The 18,020-nt window shown below is 41.5% G+C and overlaps 1 protein-coding gene across 2 annotated transcripts; it reads right to left on the minus strand.

Moving 5' to 3' along the window:
- Positions 1-642: 642 nt before the first annotated feature.
- LOC146578549 (uncharacterized) lies at positions 643-17,818 on the minus strand. 2 transcript variants are annotated; one of them, XM_085268722.1, is made up of 3 exons: positions 17,604-17,818; positions 16,438-16,541; positions 643-3,524 (listed from the first exon to the last, which is right to left on the minus strand). In XM_085268722.1, exons 2-3 carry the CDS (start codon positions 16,453-16,455, stop codon positions 2,448-2,450), a joined length of 1,095 nt encoding a protein of 364 aa, XP_085124848.1. In that variant the 5' UTR covers positions 16,456-16,541; positions 17,604-17,818; the 3' UTR covers positions 643-2,447. The 2 variants fall into 2 exon arrangements, with proteins under 2 accessions (XP_085124848.1, XP_085124849.1); XM_085268723.1 differs by lacking the exon at positions 17,604-17,818 and adding an exon at positions 17,014-17,537.
- Positions 17,819-18,020: the final 202 nt, after the last annotated feature.

The raw sequence follows: 18,020 nt of genomic DNA on the forward strand, positions 1-18,020 counted from the left end.
TGATAACCAATCTTGAATAAAAATAGATTTTCTGTTCATCAGTATATATCTATTGTTCCAAATTGGGCAATTATGTGGAGTGAAATTATGTTTAAATAACATTTTCCAATAAAGAAGGACCTGTTTATGGAATTCAGAGAGTTTAGCAGGTAGCTTAGTAATTTCAAAGTCACACTTTAGGAGAAAGTCGATACCCCCCAGTGTGTTAAAGACCTTACTTGGTATAAAAAACCAAATGGAGTGTGGATTATTTAGGAAGGATTTTAACCATTTAAGTTTCAAAACACCATTCATTATATCAAAATCAATTGCGTTTCCACCGCCTTCAATGTATGGTTTAACCAAATCATCTTTAGATATATAATGGCACTTATTCCTCCAAATAAAATTAAAATTCAAGCTATTAATTGTTTTAAACACACTCTCTAAAAACGTCATGCCCACAGCACGTTTTTGAGAAAATTCAAATATTTTGGTCCTTGAAGATCATTTCAGAGTTTTTAATGAGCTGCAGGAACCCTGTTCTGTGTGAGTGGAGAACAGCCAAGTCGCCTCCTCTGATAAACCTCCACATGTACGACTGAAAACAGTTAAATTAGTTTGAATGGGAAACCAGAGCTCAAACTACTTGTTCTGAGACCATTTCTTCATTTTCACACCAAACTGTTTAATAAGACAAACTTTACACAGAGTACATCAAATATAACTAACACTCTATTATTGTCAGGATTTCATAATACAAACTTCAAATCAACAGGAAAACAGCTGCAGAACATGTGGATCAAAATTAATTCATTAAAAAACAACATGTGGACTTCAAGGATACAGTAAATACACTAAAGTGAAAGGAGGAGCCAAAATTTGAAGGAATTTGAATTAAGTAAAAGTAGTCACCTTATGATCTTTAAATTGGCCCTGATGTGTGCTGCTGTTTTTAACTTTCAACATTTCTTTGCTGCCACTGTGAATACGAATGTGGTCTTTGCCTAATTAAATAAAGGTTACACTGACTCACTGCATCATCTTCAGGTACAAACTGGTATTATATGAAAGTACAGCCCAAAACCAGTTTAGCTTGAGTTTCTTTTTTCTGGACATAAAGTCACAGCAGGTGTCGTTTCAAAGCTGGTGGACAGGTTTAGTTCATTTTGGAAGTTTTAAGAGCAACTGCTGTGAAAACATTTGTAGTTTTGGGAGAAAATGATTTAAGAGAAGATTTTACCACAGCAAAAGATTAAATATGAAGGAAGGATTGAAATTTAACTTAGGTAACACATAAAATGAATACAACTACTAAACACTACTGTATCCTAAGGAAACAAAGACTAAAATGTAACAGGGATAACATTTTAGAGAATTAAAATCCCTAAAAGGAAAAATAATAAACTTGATATGCATATCTAGACATGCAGCTTCCTAAATGTAACATTCAGGATTATTCACTGCAGGTCCAGAAATCAGAGCTACCTCATCAGATCCAAGTGTGGCATCAGCTGACACTCTTTACAGGAGATTCCATCTGAACTCTGTGGAGCCTGATCTCAAGGTTTTTAAGTCTGAGCCTGAAACCAGAAGAGGATCTTTCTCTCTCTTCAGATTCATTGTGATCCAGTGATTTCAGTCCTGCATGATCAGGCTGATGTTTGCACAGAGCAGATAATGAAGTGAAGGTTTTTGCACATTGGTAACAGTGAAACCGTTTATTTACAGCGTGGGATCGTTTGTGTTCGGAGTATGAACTGAGATTCCTGAAGCTCTTGTCACACTGGTCACAGCTGAAGTTCACTTCCATGTGTGTACGTTCATGTTTGTTACGATGACCTGATTGTGAGAAGCTTTTGTCACAGTGTCTGCAATTGTATCGTGTCTCTCCTGTGTGGATTCCCTTATGCTTTTTCATTGAGCTCATTTCCAGTGGTGAAGGATGACCCACACTGGTCACAGATGTGCTTTTTGACCCCACTGTGGAAGAGTTCATGTATTTTAATGTACTTGGTGTGTGGAAGCCTCTCCCACATTCTTTGCAGTAGTTCATTTTGTCTCCAGTGTGGCTACGTTGATGTGGTTTTAGGTCCCGTTGATGATTGGAAGTTTTTCCACAAAGATCACAGAGAAACTCTTTCCCACCACCACAGTGACGACAGGGTTGAGAAATGGATCAGTGTGCTTCGCTCCGCTTCTAAACAAAGACATTGTAAATCAGGGAATTCCTTCAATGTTTTTATCCTGAACGTCGCCTGAAATAAAGAGCATCTCTGCCAACATCCAATTACATTTTACTGTTTACATTATAACACTCAGCTTACTGAGTGAAAATGAGTCTTCATTTTTCCAAACAGTTCATTCAGTATAACTCCATAAGTTTACTGATCAGACTTGTTCCAAACAATCAGGTTACAATTACAAGATAAACTAAATACATCCTCACAGTAACTGCACTTGTAGAGTTACTTTCTGGTGTGGATCTGTTGGTGTTTTTTAAGCTGATGTGGATATATAAAAGACTTTCCACACAAGTCACAGTTGTAAGCTTTAACTCCACCATGGATGACTTGGTGTGTTTTTAAGCCCCCAGCCTGGGTAAAAGACTTTCCACACAACTCACAGCTGTAAGGTTTAACTCCACTGTGGATGAGTTGGTGTGTTTTTAGACTTTGAGCCTGGGTAAAAGACTTTCCACACAAGTCACAGTTGTAGGCTTTAACTCCACTGTGGATGAGTTTGTGTGTTTTTAAGCCCCCAGCCTGGGTAAAAGATTTTCCACACAACTCACAGCTGTAAGGTTTAACTCCACTGTGGATGACTTGGTGTGTTTTTAGGCTTTGAGGCAGGGTAAAAGACTTTCCACACAAGTCACAGTTGTAGGCTTTAACTCCACTGTGGATGACTTGGTGTGTTTTTAGGCTTTGAGGCAGGGTAAAAGACTTTCCACACAACTCACATGTGTAAGCTTTAACTCCACTGTGGATGATTTGGTGTGTTTTTAAGCTTCCAGCCTGGGTAAAAAACTTTCCACACAAGTCACAGCTGTAAGGTTTAAATCCACTGTGGATGAGTTGGTGAGTTTTTAAGTCTCCAGCCCGGGTAAAAGACTTTCCACACAACTCACAGCTGTAAGGTTTAACTCCACTGTGGATGAGTTGGTGTGTTTTTAAGTTTTCAGCCCAGTTAAAAGCCTTTCCACACAAGTCACAGCTGTACGCTTTAACTCCACTGTGGATGACTTTGTGTGTTTTTAGGCTTTGAGCCAGGGTAAAAGACTTTCCACACAAGTCACAGCTGTACGCTTTAACTCCACTGTGGATGAGTTGGTGTTTTTTTAAGTTTCCAGCCTGGGTAAAAGACTTTCCACACAAGTCACAGCTGTAAGGTTTAACTCCACTGTGGATGAGTTGGTGTGTTTTTAAGTCTCCAGCTCGGGTAAAATCCTTCCCACACTCATCACAGCTGTAGTTTTTCTCTCCCTTTCTTCTGTGAGGTTTGTCGGCCTCCTGAGAGCGCTGACTTCTTGCTCCATGTTGGTCCTGCAGTGAAAGACATACAAACAGAGGCATTGAGTGAAATGCAGTCGTGGAACAAACTGACACTCCCTCCAGTGGCGCTGTCACTTGATGTTCGCTCGCTCTGCGGGAGAGTATCACATCCTTTTCCTGCTCAAACACAGTGGTGTTTCTGAGTAGCTTATTTGCTTAGCAATTTAATTAACAACTTTTAAATACATTCTTTTTTCAGAGTATAATCTTCACGTGCTTCATCCGAAACACACTTTCTGTGTACTCACCACCTAATTTATAGCCAAAGTATTCACTCACTGTCTCTGTACTGTTTCGCTAGCTTAGCTTAGCTCGTAGCCGACTCACTAGCACCATGGCTACTTCACCTGTCCCTCCTGCACTTTCTTGCTCATTGTGTCAGATGTTTAGTTACTCCTCGGCCTCCTTTAGCAGTAATGATACCTTTAACAAATGTAGCATATTTGGAGGCCAGGATTACTGAATTGGAGACTCTGCTTCGCACCCTTCATTCACAATTTGATTCTTTTTACTGAATCGAGTGTTAATGAGTCACTCACCAAAGTGAATCGGGTGTTTTGAGTCATTTGATTCACTGAGTCAGTTGACCAGAGAGTGCAACAATTTTACATTTTCACTCAAACTTAATTTGTTTCCCTTTTCATGTAAATCCCACTGCTAAGATGAATGATTTAAAAAAACAAAAAAAACCCCAACTATTTTATAGAGAACAAAGAGCAAAAACATTTCTAAAATTAAGCAATTTCTTATCAAAATTGCTTAATAAACATTTATTTTGTTTATTTGTATTTTATTAGTATTTTCCTTAAGTGTGTCAAATATATATTTTCTCATCTAAATGTCCACTGCGCTGTGAGCCAGGGGGTGGTAATGCACCTTAACATTGGTTAAAAAGACAAGTCACAAAAATCGACCTGCGACGGTGTAATGGAACACTGATCAACTATAAACCTAATGAGGTAGTGTTTTGTACACCAGAGGTCTCAGACTGGAACTACAGCTGTGATGACCGATACTGGGTACACCTGAATGCAACCAATGACAAGGGAAAATCTTTCAACGTCAGGAGGGAACCAGGAATACAACATCCAATGTGTTTCACCTTCGCATACGGTAACAGAAAGCTGGGGATGAACCAAAACTGCTCCCAGACTTTACGGATGCCGCAGGACAGAAAGGGACCAACCAAGACGCAAGAGGAGCACTGATGACGTGCAACCTCATGATCCAATCTGGGGCAGTGATGTGCTAGCGGAGTTCAAGTTGTGGACCACCGGACAGAAAGTCCTGCACTCACTTTTCCCATGGATCGGGAATGGAAAAAACATGCTAAGGATCGAGACTCTTGACTACCGATTTGGACTTTTCCAGAACAGCTCAACATGGATAAACAAGGCTCATAATGAGGAAATTGACGCGATCAGAATAGTGGTCATGCAACACAGAGTCGCCCTGGACATGATTCTCGCTGAGAGAGGGGGCCTCTGTGTCTTATTCAACACCACTTGCTGCACCTACATTCCAGATAACGTGCATTCCTTGACCATGACCACCGCCCTGGAGAAGTTACGACAACTGAGTAATGCACAGCAACAAGACTATGTCATGAACACAGAGGACTTGTCTTGATAGGAGTTCTTCTTTTATTGCTTTGCATGTTCTCTACATGCATTCTACCCTGTATCAGATCAATGATTGGCAAAATGTTACAGGCCACAGTGATCACCTATGTTGGACTGCCACAAGAAGATGAACCAGACGAAGAAGATTTAGTATAGGAACACACACATTCACACATACTGAATGATGCTACAATTGAAAATGTTATAAGCAAGTGATTGTTAGCTGATAATAAAGTATGATTGAAGTGGTGAAATACGGTAACAACAGGGAGGGATGTTAGGGAGTTTTTATTGTTTTATTTGCTTATGCTTCAAAAGTTATGTTACACATATTTCACCAGACACAGTTTTCTGTTGAAACAGGAAGCTGACCCTGTGACACTGACAAGAGACCAGTACAGAAATACATATCCGCAGAAGTTGGATTGCATTATATTATTCTTAGAAACTGACTTGCAACACACATACTTTGTGACACACACACACACACACACACACACACACACACACACACACACACACAGACAGCATCAGGACCTGCGTAACAGGAAATGTGATTATATTTGCATATTGACGATGTAACCTATAAAAATAAACGAATACTGCAGTTCGGTGTGATTTGCTCTGAGCTTTTCACCCGTGCAGCACGTTAACCTACACAAGTGTCTCATTGTTGTTTATTCACCTGACTGTTTGTTAACTGTAAATCTCTGACACCAACCAAGAAGAAGAAGAAGCTGTGAGCCAGGAGGGAGGGGGTGAGTGAGTGATTCGTTCGCTCGCTCTATGATTCAGCACAGGAGGGAGGGGGTTAGTGAGTCCTGAGTGATTCGTTCGCTCGCTCTTTGATTCAGCACAGGAGGGAGGGGGTGAGTGAGTCCTGAGTGATTCGTTCGCTCGCTCTTTGATTCAGCACAGGAGGGGGTTAGTGAGTCCTGAGTGATTCGTTCGCTCTTTGATTCAGCACAGGAGGGAGGGGGTGAGTGAGTCCTGAGTGATTCGTTCGCTTGCTCTTTGATTCAGCACAGGAGGGAGGGGGTTAGTGAGTCCTGAGTGATTCATTCGCTCTTTGATTCAGCACAGGAAGGGAGGGGGTGAGTAGCTCAAATGTGCTGTTAGCATGTTAGCAGCGCGATGCTACTGTGAACCGAGGAGCTATTTTCTTGATGTGAGCTTCTACTCAGGGGTTTTTCTTCCAGTTCAGAGCAGAAATGCTTTTGTTACGAAACTGGCTATTGTTTTTCCCCCCACAATTTTAATTATAAGCTAGATATATTTCTACTAATGGAATTAGTTTGCTAACAGCAACAGGGATGAGTCAGTGAGTCAGTTGGGCTTGTGAATCATGATTCACGAGTCAGTAAAGTGATTCTCGAGTATTGAACGATTCGTTCACGAATCGAACATCACTAGTAGCTAACCAGGCCGCTGTAGAATAGAATAGAATAGAATAGCCTTTATTGTCATTGTACAGAGTACAACGAAATTGGAGTGCCACTCCCTTGGTGCAAGTTTCAATAATAAATATAAATGTAAAATATAAAAAGTACAAAAAAAACCAATCGTAAGTACTCAAACAATAGTATGTACAATATATACAGGATATCAGCATTAATATAATGACAGTATGAATAGCAGCATAATATAATGACAGTGAAGGTATGGAATAGGTTCAATTGTTTTTGTGCTTATTTACTACGGTGATAGCTCTGGGAAAGAAGCTATCCCTGAATCTGTTTGTCCTGGTTTTATGTGACCTGTACCGTCGGCCTGACGGTAATAGTTCAAACAGTTGGTTGCTGGGGTGAGAGTGGTCCTTGATGATATTGCCAGCTCTGCTGAGGTACCGAGAGTTTGAAGTGGTCTCCAGGCTGGGCAGAGAGCAGCCAGTGATCTTCTGGGCTGTGTTGATGACCCTCTGCAGTACTTTCCTGTCCGCAGCTGAGCACCCTGCATACCATGTTGTTATGCCGTACGTTAGGATGCTCTCAATGGTGGCTCTGTAAAATGTCACCAGCAGCCTCTCCTCCAGGTTGTTCCTCCTGAGCACTCTCAGAAAGTGGAGACGCTGTTGGGCCTTTTTAACCACCGCTGTAGTATTTGCAGTCCAGGAGAGGTCATCAGAGATCTGCACGCCCAGAAACCTCATGGAGCGTACCCTCTCCACACAGTTCCCGTGAATGTAAAGTGGGGCCGGGTCTGCTCTGCCCTTCCTGAAGTCCAAGATAAGTTCTTTAGTTTTCGTGGTGTTCAGTTGGAGGTTGTTAACTGAACACCACTCAGTCAGTCTGTTGACCTCATCTCTGTAGTCCCGACTCATCCCCCCTTGAGATGAGTCCAACCACTGTGGTGTCATCCGCGAACTTTATGATGGTGCTTGAGAGATGGGTAGGGGAGCAGTCGGATGTGTAGAGCGTAAAGAGGAGGGGACTCAAAACACATCCTTGTGGAGACCCGGTGCTGAGTGTGATGGTGCTGGACCGGTGGGGGCCGAGTCTGACAGACTGTGGTCTATTTGTCAGGAAGTCCTTGATCCAGAGGCAGATGGGGGTGGAGAGTCCCAGGTGAGACAGTTTCTGGACCAGGATCTCCGGGATGATATGATTGAATGCTGAGCTGAAGTCCAGAAAGAGCATTCTCACATAGCTTCCTCAGTGCTCCAGGTGACTCAGCGCAGTGTGGAGCGCTATGGTGATAGCGTCCTCGGTGGAACGATTTGTCCTGTAGGCAAATTGGTGGGGGTCCAGAGTGGGAGGCAGACCGGCCCTGATGTGCTGACAGACCAGTCTCTCAAAGCACTTCATCACTACAGGCGTAAGTGCAACAGGCCTGTAGTCATTTGGGCTGGCCACAGCTGTCTTCTTGGCGATGGGGATGATGGTGGAGGTTTTGAGGCAGGGCGGGACGGTGTTTGATGACAAGGAAAGGTTGAAGATTTTAGTGAAGACTCCGGTCAGTTCGTCAGCACATGCTCTGAGAACTTTTCCATAGGGCTGCTCGATTATGGCAAAAATGATAATCACGATTATTTTCACTGAAATTGAGATCTCGATTATTTGACGATATTTATTTAACAATAACAATGTATTGAATAATGACTTTAAAGATTGTCAAAAAATAATATAAAATAGTGTGCAAATACTGATAACAGTGCAAATGTTTGCTATATAAAAAATAAATGAAAAATGCAAACATCTATGTTTAGTGAACTTTGCAGTGTTGCTCTGTGGTGCAGCTACAACACCGTAGCAAAGTTTACACACTGTGTCTACTTGATCCACGTCTGACTCCACGAACCCATAATGTTTCCACACCACTGAAGTTTTTTTTTACCTCTCTTTTCAACCAACGGCAGTCACTCTCCTCTCCAAATAACTTCTGCTTAGCTTTCCGAGCTTCCCTCGGGTCCTCTTAATTGTTGTGACGCGTGTTCGAAATGCAGAGAGGTGCGCTCGATTTGCCACACGGAGCAGCGCGAGAGTAAAAGCACGAGGGAGGTGCTAATAATCGGCTCAGTCATTTTTAATGATCGTTGAAAGCCCAGATCGTAATCGTGATTAAAATTCGATTAATTGAGCAGCCCTATTAGAAAGACAGAGCAGATTTCTCCTGTTTTGGCTTCCCTTCATTGGCTTCCTGTTAAATCCAGAATTGAATTCAAAATCCTGCTCCTCACATACAAGGTCTTAAATAATCAGGCCCCATCTTATCCTAATGACCTTGTAGTACCATATCACCCTATTCGAGCACTTCGCTCTCGCTCTGCAGGCCTACTTGTTGTTCCTAGAGTATTTAAAAGTAGAATGGGAGGGAGAGCCTTCAGTTTTCAGGCCCCTCTTCTGTGGAACCAGCTTCCAGTTAGGATTCAGGAGACAGACACTATCTCTACTTTTAAGATTAGGCTTAAAACTTTCCTTTTTGCTAAAGCATATAGTTAGGGCTGGACCAGGTGACCCTGAATTCTCCCTTAGTTATGCTGCAATAGACTTTGGAGTGCACCAGTGAAGAAAATGCATTTGTTATCACAGAGCATGCCGTGAGGAACACCTTCAGGAGGGTTAACACCAGGAAGGCAGCAGGACCAGATGCAATCCCTGGTCGGGTCCTTAGAGCCTGCGCTGACCAGCTAGCACCGGTGTTCACGGAGATCTTCAACCTCTCCCTGGCCCAAGCTGTGGTTCCCACGTGCTTCAAACAGTCCATTATTGTTCCTGTTCCAAAGAAACAACAGCCCGCTTGCCACAATGACTACCGTCCAGTAGCACTGACTTCAATTGTGATGAAGTGTTTTGAAAGACTGATGAGAGATCACATCACTTCTTCACTTCCTGCCACCATCGACTCACTTCAGTTTGCTTACCGGACTAATCGTTCCACAGACGATGCCATATGTCACCTGCTCCACACATCCCTGAGTCACCTGGACACTGGCAGAGGGAATTATGTTAGGATGCTGTTCGTGGACTACAGTTCAGCATTCAACACAATAATTCCCTCTAAGCTTTTCACCAAGTTGACGGATCTAGGACTCAGCTCATCACTGTGTCAGTGGATCCTCAACTTCCTCACAGACAGACCCCAATCAGTGAGGGTGGGAAAACAAGTCTCCCCCTCCATCTCACTCAGCACTGGAGTGCCTCAGGGCTGTGTTTTAAGCCCCCTGCTGTACTCACTGTACACTTATGACTGTGTAGCCACATCAGACACCACCTCCATTGTCAAGTTTGCTGACAACACTGCTGTTGTGGGCCTGATCTCCGACAACATCGAGACGGCCTACCTGGAGGAGATTAGGAACCTGGAGACCTGGTGCCAGGAGAATAACCTCCTCCTAAACGTCAGCAAAACTAAGGAGCTCATCGTGGACTTCACTACAAAGCAGGCGAGGAATTACAAACCCCTCATCATCAGTGGCACGCCAGTGGAGAGAGTGGACAGTTTCCGATACCTGGGTGTCCACATCACTCAGGACCTGTCATGGTCCTGTCACATCAACTCCCTGGTTAGGAAAGCCCGTCAGCGTCTCTTCTTCCTCAGAAGACTTAGAGACTTCCATCTGCCACTGAAGGTGCTCAAGAACTTCTACTCCTGCACCATCGAGAGCGTCCTGACGGCAAACATCTGCACCTGGTTTGGGAACAGCACCAAGCAGGACAGACGAGATCTGCAAAGAGTGGTGTGCTCAGCCGAACGCATCATTCAATCAGAGCTCCCTGACCTGCTGTCCATCTACACTAAGCGGTGCAAGTCCAAAGCTAGGAAGATTATGATGGACCTCTCCCATCCCAACAATTGACTCTTCTCACTGTTGAGGTCTGGGAAGCGCTTCCGCTCCCTTAAGGCCAAAACAGTGAGAATGAGGAGGAGCTTCTTCCCCCAGGCTGTTCGGGCCCTGAACCAGGTGTAGGACTGGACTCTCCCACACACATCACTATAAGACTGGACTCTCACACACATCACCACACGCACCACCACACATTTCCTATAATCCTATAATTCCTATAATTTATAATCTTTATAATCTCTTCTGCTATTTGCACATTCTTTACTGTAAATTCCTAAGTTAATTTGTAAATTTGCTAGTAAACTGTAAATATTGTAAAACTTTTCTTCTGTCATTTAATGGTCGGGCATTGTACAGCTACAAGCATTTCACCCCCATGTCATACTGTGTATGGTTGTGTGTGTGTGACAAATAAAATTTGAATTTGATGCATTGAGTTTTTCCTTTCCAGTCACCTTTCTCACTCACTATGTGTTAATAGACCTCTCTGCATTGAATCATATCTGTTATTAACCTCTGTCTCTCTTCCACTGCATGTCTTTATCCTGTCTTCCTTCTCTCACCCCAACCGGTCGCAACAGATGGCCGCCCCTCCCTGAGCCTGGTTTTGCCAGAGGTTTCTTCCTGTTAAAAGGGAGTTTTTCCTTCCCACTGTCGCCAAAGTGCTTGCTCATAGGGGGTCATATGATTGTTGGGTTTTTCTCTGTATCTATAAAGCGCCTTGAGGCGACTTTTGTTGTGATTTGGTGCTATATAAATAAAATTGAATTGAATTGGTGGAATCAAACATGTAAACAAAAACACATTGTTGGTGTGTTTCCACCACCTTCTGGTGATAGTATCACATTACAATAATGTGCTACAATGAGAGTTGTAATGAAAACGGCATTATTGAAGAAATATCGATCAGCAGAGAAACTCTTTTACTTCAGAAAATTTTTTGAATTCAACTGATGATATTGTTGTTTCAATGTGTGTAGAGAAAATATGATCTTTGTATTTTCTTGTAACCTCTGTGGTTTTTGGTTGTGAATGTAGATTCTGTATATATGGAGGAGTCCGGGGGCCCATTCTTCGTACCTCGCTAAGTAGGTTAGCTGGATTTGATTGTTGACGATTTCGCGTGATCTTGGATCGTTCGGTTCCCCGAAGCTCATCCGGGACTTGCTGCCATAGCAACAGAGCCGTAAGCGTAAACCTGCTCGGGAGCAGGTTTACTTTATGTAAACAGGATTAGATCGTGGCCACGTATGGAACGCCAGGACTGCCATAATGAATTAATTAAATACATCATTAAATAATTAATTAAATGTGTCAATAATTAATTAAAATTGGAATTAATTAATTAAATAAATAGTTATGACACATGTAATTAATTAATTATTGACACATTTAATTAATTATTTATGTATTTCACATTTTAATTAATTATTGACACATTTAATTAATTAATTATTGACACATTTAATTAATTATTTATGTATTTCACATTTTAATTAATTATTGACACATTTAATTAATTATTGACACATTTAATTAATTATTTAATGATATATTTATTTATTTCATTTTGGCAGTCCTGACGCCTGGCTCTCATCATGAAATAATTTTATCTGTCAGCCTCACCCATCAAACTCAGGGGGCGGGGTTAACGCTGATCGAGTCAAAACCATTGCTTTGGCCTGGTGGCCATTGTTTCTAGCGCACAACAACCGGCATGTGGAAGCTAACAGAACTGAGCTTTGAAAAACCCTGTTTGTGTGTTACCAAATACCGTTTTAATATTTTTTTAGCCGAGAATGTAGTGGTTTAATCTTCATGTGTCTGGTCGGTTTGTCAAGATACAGCCTCTTTGCAAAAGTGTTTCGATGATTTCGGAGATGTCTGCCCAGTCTCACGGCAAAGCGTGGGATAGACCCGCTCGCCTCGCAAGCAATCCCACCGACAAAGCGCAGGCCCCGGTACACAGCTGTAGTAACCCCCGCTGACTTCTTTTACTGAGGTTATATTTATCGATGTTTTATTTCCTGATGTTCTTATGTGTCCTACGTGTTTCAGTCGCCAATTCTGAATTATAACTAACATTAAAAACATGTTTAAGGAGGAGAGAGAGCAAATTAATCTGTTTAACATCTGATCTTTGGGTTTTTGTTCAGTAATCAGCATGACCTGTGTATAAACGCATAAAAGAGATAACGTTGGTGTTTCCGTCATGTAGTAACTGCTGGCTTTAACTGTACAAAGGTTGTTCGACACTATGAAACACATACAGACTTCATGATGTTCGGCTAATATTTTTATTGTGAATATTAATCATGCTGACCTCGCTCTGTACACCACGCAGCGAGGTCAGCATGTCCACGATATCCTCAGCTCCATGAGTTAACACAAAGTTTCCCAGCTGACTATCTAACTGCCAACTATTCCAGAGACGTGAAAATATACAGCATAAAGAAAAGTGTAAGAGACTCAGCAGCAGATTAGAATAACAGTTATACATTTAATAAATCACCAAATGAATCCAAGAAACGAGCAAACCTGTTCCGACAATTTGAATTTGTATTCCCTCAGCTGCAGACTCGCTGCTGTTTAAATGTTTGAAAAGGAAGATTAGATATAAACAAACGTATAGTGGCCTCAGCAGGCTATTACTGAAATACACGTGCTGTATCATAAACTATGATATAAATAGGGAGGTCCTATTAACATGTTTAGTCTTAAAGGACACCTTCCTGCCTTTAGTCTCATTCATGAGCAGTATTAGTTTTCTTCTAACATCCAGAAGTCTGCACCATGTGTTTCATAGTTTGTAACAAGCCTTTGACAGGTAAACATAACATGACCGAAAAAGAAAAAAAAAGAGAGAGAGTGTTGAGATAAGAAGAGAAAATGCTCTCAATTATGGAGACAGACAAATGGTTCATTTATGTTTGATGTGTGTTTATTCCTCCCTAAATATCGTCGGTGAAGTTCGCCATGCACGTCAGATTTTCCTGCGCATTTTTATACCTCTGCCAACAGAGAGAGAGAAAAAAATCACATTCTAACAGACAGCTGGTGCTTAGAATACAGTTGAATAACTATTAAAAAACAGATGATATTTAGATGATAGTTCAGTCTAACACATGTGCCAGTGAACCATTAAACGTCTGTGAAACTATGCAGTTATGAAACGTAACTTTAACCTCAGCCAAACCGATTTGCTCAGTTGTAAATAAAACAGCGAAGTAAACGTGACCCGACAGACAGAACCTGAGTGAATGAAGTCCAGCGTTTAACCACTGAGAGCTAAAACTCAGCTGAGGTTTCAAAGCTGTGTGCCGGTGATTGGACATCAGCCGCTGATAAAGCTGGCTCGCCTATAAAGTGCTCTGTAAGGAAACAAGCTCCAGCAGCTCTGCGCTCGGGGAAAACACTATATTTACTTATCTTGTGCAGAAAAATGCGCTGACATTGCTTTATATTGAGCACCGGCTGCCCAGTTAAACTGTGACTATCACCAGGTAACTAGGCGTGTTTCTTGAATTAGCAGCAGGTGTTAAACAGCTGACAGATGAGGAGGAGGATGCATGCAGGTAAACTGAGGGTCTGTTAAGCTGATCGCTGGTTTCGTGAGAAAAATGTCAGCTCGTTCTTTATGTTACAGAAGCACAGAGACACAAGACCAGGCGGAAAGAGACGATCGTTCGGTGAGAATCTGTGAATGCAACATGTGGAACACGGAGAGTGGAATATGTAAACAAACCGGTTAACGTAACCCCCTCGGTGCACTCTGCATGCTAATTGTTAGCAGAGCTAGTGAAATCTCTGAAAACATCTGAGCACTTTTGCAGACATGTTCTATGTTGACAACCTGACCAGACATACGTCGCGACATTCGCGGCTAAAACACTGTTAAAAGTGTAGCTGGTGACAGAAAAACGGGGTATTTTAAAACTACACCACCACCATTGCTGCTTGTGATTTGATCTGCATTCTGGGATAACTGGCTGCCCCAAGTCTACACAAGCAATCGATTATCTAGGATCGACCTGTTTTGACTTACTTTGCACGGCAACCAATCAAATGTTAGAGAAGCTGCATGGGCAGCGTTAACCCCGCCCCCTGAGTTTGATGGGTGAGGCTGACAGATAAAATTATTTCATGACGAGAGCCAGGCGCCAGGACTGCCAAAATGAAATAAATAAATATATCATTAAATAATTAATTAAATGTGTCAATAATTAATTAAATGTGTCAATAATTAATTAAAATGTGAAATACATAAATAATTAATTAAATGTGTCAATAATTAATTAATTAAATGTGTCAATAATTAATTAATTAAATGTGTCAATAATTAATTAAAATGTGAAATACATAAATAATTAATTACATGTGTCAATAATTAATTAATTACATGTGTCATAACTATTTATTTAATTAATTAATTCCAATTTTAATTAATTATTGCCACATTTAATTAATTATTTAATGGTGTATTTAATTAATTCATTATGGCAGTCCTGGCGTTCCATAGCCACGCAGGTATGTCCGCTTCATTTATATGAAAGCAACAGCGATATTCCACCACTGTTTCACCATAAATAAATATTATCAATGTAACTAAAGATAATGCAGTACTTGATCCATTTATTGATTTCATACAGATACATACAGGTCATTTCCTAAAAAAGGGAAATGTACTATTAACATTCTATTACATGTATGTGATTATTACAGATGTAATTCATATTTCAGAGTAGTAATTGGAAATTACTTCGTGTAATCAAGATGGGAGACCACGGCTATAAAAGCGAAGGTGGATTTGGGAAGTCTGTCGCAGCCATGTCCTGTCCGTATACGCGAGCAGCCCATTGCGGAAGGTGCAAGATTGATAAGGAGAGTTTTCAGAATTCAGCGTATATTGCGGGACAGACAGGATCCTTTAGCTCAGCGCGACAGTGTGCTCATTGAGAGATATTGATATTCCCGTGAGGGTATTATTCACTTAACCAACTTGTTGACGAGGGGGTGCAGGACCACCACCTGTCTTTTTTTTTTGCTCTGCCCTTTTCTTGGTTGCTGTTATGAACAAACAAACAGATTATTTCAGGGTCTCTTTCCAAGAGACGAAAAGCAATATAAGTGATAAATATTACCATTCTGTGGAATATTCTTATATTCCACTTTTACCTGTTCCCATGTTCTAGTGGGTCCTGTTGTGGCTCTAATGTGAAAGGGAATATAATATAACATAATATAATATAATGTAATATAATATTGGATATTATAGTGTGATATGATAAATCTACCCTACCGCCTACTGGTGTTGGCCAGAGGGGCCGATGGCGCGATATGGCAGCCTGGCTTCTGTCAGTCTGCCCCAGGGCAGCTGTGGCTACAACTGTAGCTGCCTCCACCAGTGTGTGAATGTGAGAGTGACTGAATAGTGGCATTGTAAAGCGCTTTGGGTGCCTTGAAAAGCGCTATATAAATCCACTCCATTATTATTGTTATTATTAAATTACTTACGAGTTTAATTTGTCAGCAACTTTCTGCCAGCCCTCTCTCCTTGCTTTTGCAGCCTTTGCAGTGTTCCCTTGCGTTCTGATTAAACTCTGAAACTCCTGAAATCCCTCACTCAGGAGTTCTTGCTCTGCTGCCGAAAAATACCGAGCGCGCTCCTTCGACATTTTCGCCGACCAATCAGAGGGTTGCCGATCAATGTTTCTACTATCGATGCATAGCCCCTTTTACGACACCCAGTGATGTCACATTACTTCATCCAGCTGTACTGATCGTCAACAGCAGGTGTGTTCGGGGAACCGGATTAGAGAGCTCACGGTTAGCGCAATGGTTTGGTCTTGGATGTGTCATTTGATCTTGGATGTAGTAAGCGACGTACGAAGAACGGGCCCCAGGATGGAAAAGATAAAGCTGCTGTTAACAGGTTTTTAAAAACCAACAAGCTGTACACACAGTTTCAATAACAGTGTAACTGTGATGTTTTTCTCACCTTTTGTGTTGAAGACATTGTCTCCTCTGTAGTGACTGAGCTGAGTCCAAATGGCTGAAATTGTTCCTCTGCTGCACCACCACTCTTCTCCTCCTGTTACTCAGCTAGGACACAAAAAGTATACACACACACACATATATATATATATATATATATATATATATATATATATATATATATATATATATATATATATTCTGCACTGCAGCTTAAAACGTTTTCCAAAAACACACATACACTTATCAGTCTTTCTCAAACTTTTTACACTTTTGTAGCACCTGATAAAAATGTCAAGCTCTCCTAAGTACCACTATGAAAGCATGAAACTCATAAATCTTACAACACAAAATTATTATTATCAAATTTGTAAAATTAGTATCTGCAGTAAAGGTTTTTTTCATACATTGCATACATTCTACCACAGGCAAAGTGGCCTCCATTTTCATAGTTTTTATTAATATTTTGTAATAATTTATTCTGTTTTGGGAGTGTTTTTTAATGTTTCTGTATTATACATTATACACATTAAAAGTGAATCTCTGTCCAAAAAATGCACTCAGTTTACTTTTTACTCACTATGAGCATCATTCATTATTCTCCCCCAGTAATTATTATTTGTTTATATTCCAATCCATTCTTCTTTTGCAGCAACAACATTTAAGGATGCAGGGACTGACAGCAGCCCCAAAGCTCTGATCCTAGAATCGCCCCTGGCTGGGAGTAAATAAAATACAGACGCATCTGAAAATCATCCTATGAAGTCATATTCTAAAGGCTGATCTGAGGAGCATTCCTCACACACACCTTTATAGCATAAAGGGGGACGGGCGGCGGGAGTAGCCCTTTGGCACCCCTGCTCAGTAGGCTTCCACTACTCTCTCTCTATTATTCACCCTGGGGTTGCCCTCCCCCACGCTTGTACCTGTGGCTTCCTGTCCTGGGGGTTGGTTGTTCTCCTGCCCTGCACCCCATCCTTTTGTTCGTATTCCAAGACTATTTTTCTATATATATTCTTTCCCTCTAGCAACCGCCATAATATTGATGTTGCAAGAAAACACAAACTCTACAGTCTGTCTAACTCCAGTGTATACCAAGCAATCTATTATTCTCAACAGAGCTAAACTCAACATAAACTGAACCCACATTAAAGTTAGCTCGATGCTTACCTTTAGATGAGCCCACAAACCGAGAGAAACTCCGTGATGAAGCTGGAAGTCTTTCCAAACACAGGAAACAGATCAGGGAGCAGAGACCCACGTGGTTCACGCTGATCTCAGCTACAATCCAGGAGACAAGGGTGTGCAGCCAAACGTTGGCAGTGGTATATGTTCCTGTAAGTTCACTACTTTACTCCCGTTTCATGAAAAAGCAGCTCTCTCTGCGCGACTCCTCTCCTGCACACAGACTTTGCTCCGCCCTCTTTTCCCGACTCTGCTGTGATTTGTTGCTGTGCGGTCACGTGACTCAGCTGCGCAACGTAACCACGTGGGGGTGATATTTCAAAATTAGCGCCTGTCTTCTTTCCCTAAACTCTTTCCTTATCCTCGATGAAAACGTCATGGTGAGAAGGATAATTGCCAAGG

The sequence above is a fragment of the Mchenga conophoros genome, linkage group LG3 (genome assembly GCF_057382185.1).
Source record: "Mchenga conophoros isolate Kocher_MC1m ecotype Shallow Benthic linkage group LG3, M_conophoros_male_GT1.1, whole genome shotgun sequence".
In the NCBI taxonomy this organism is placed as follows: Eukaryota; Metazoa; Chordata; class Actinopteri; order Cichliformes; family Cichlidae; genus Mchenga; species Mchenga conophoros.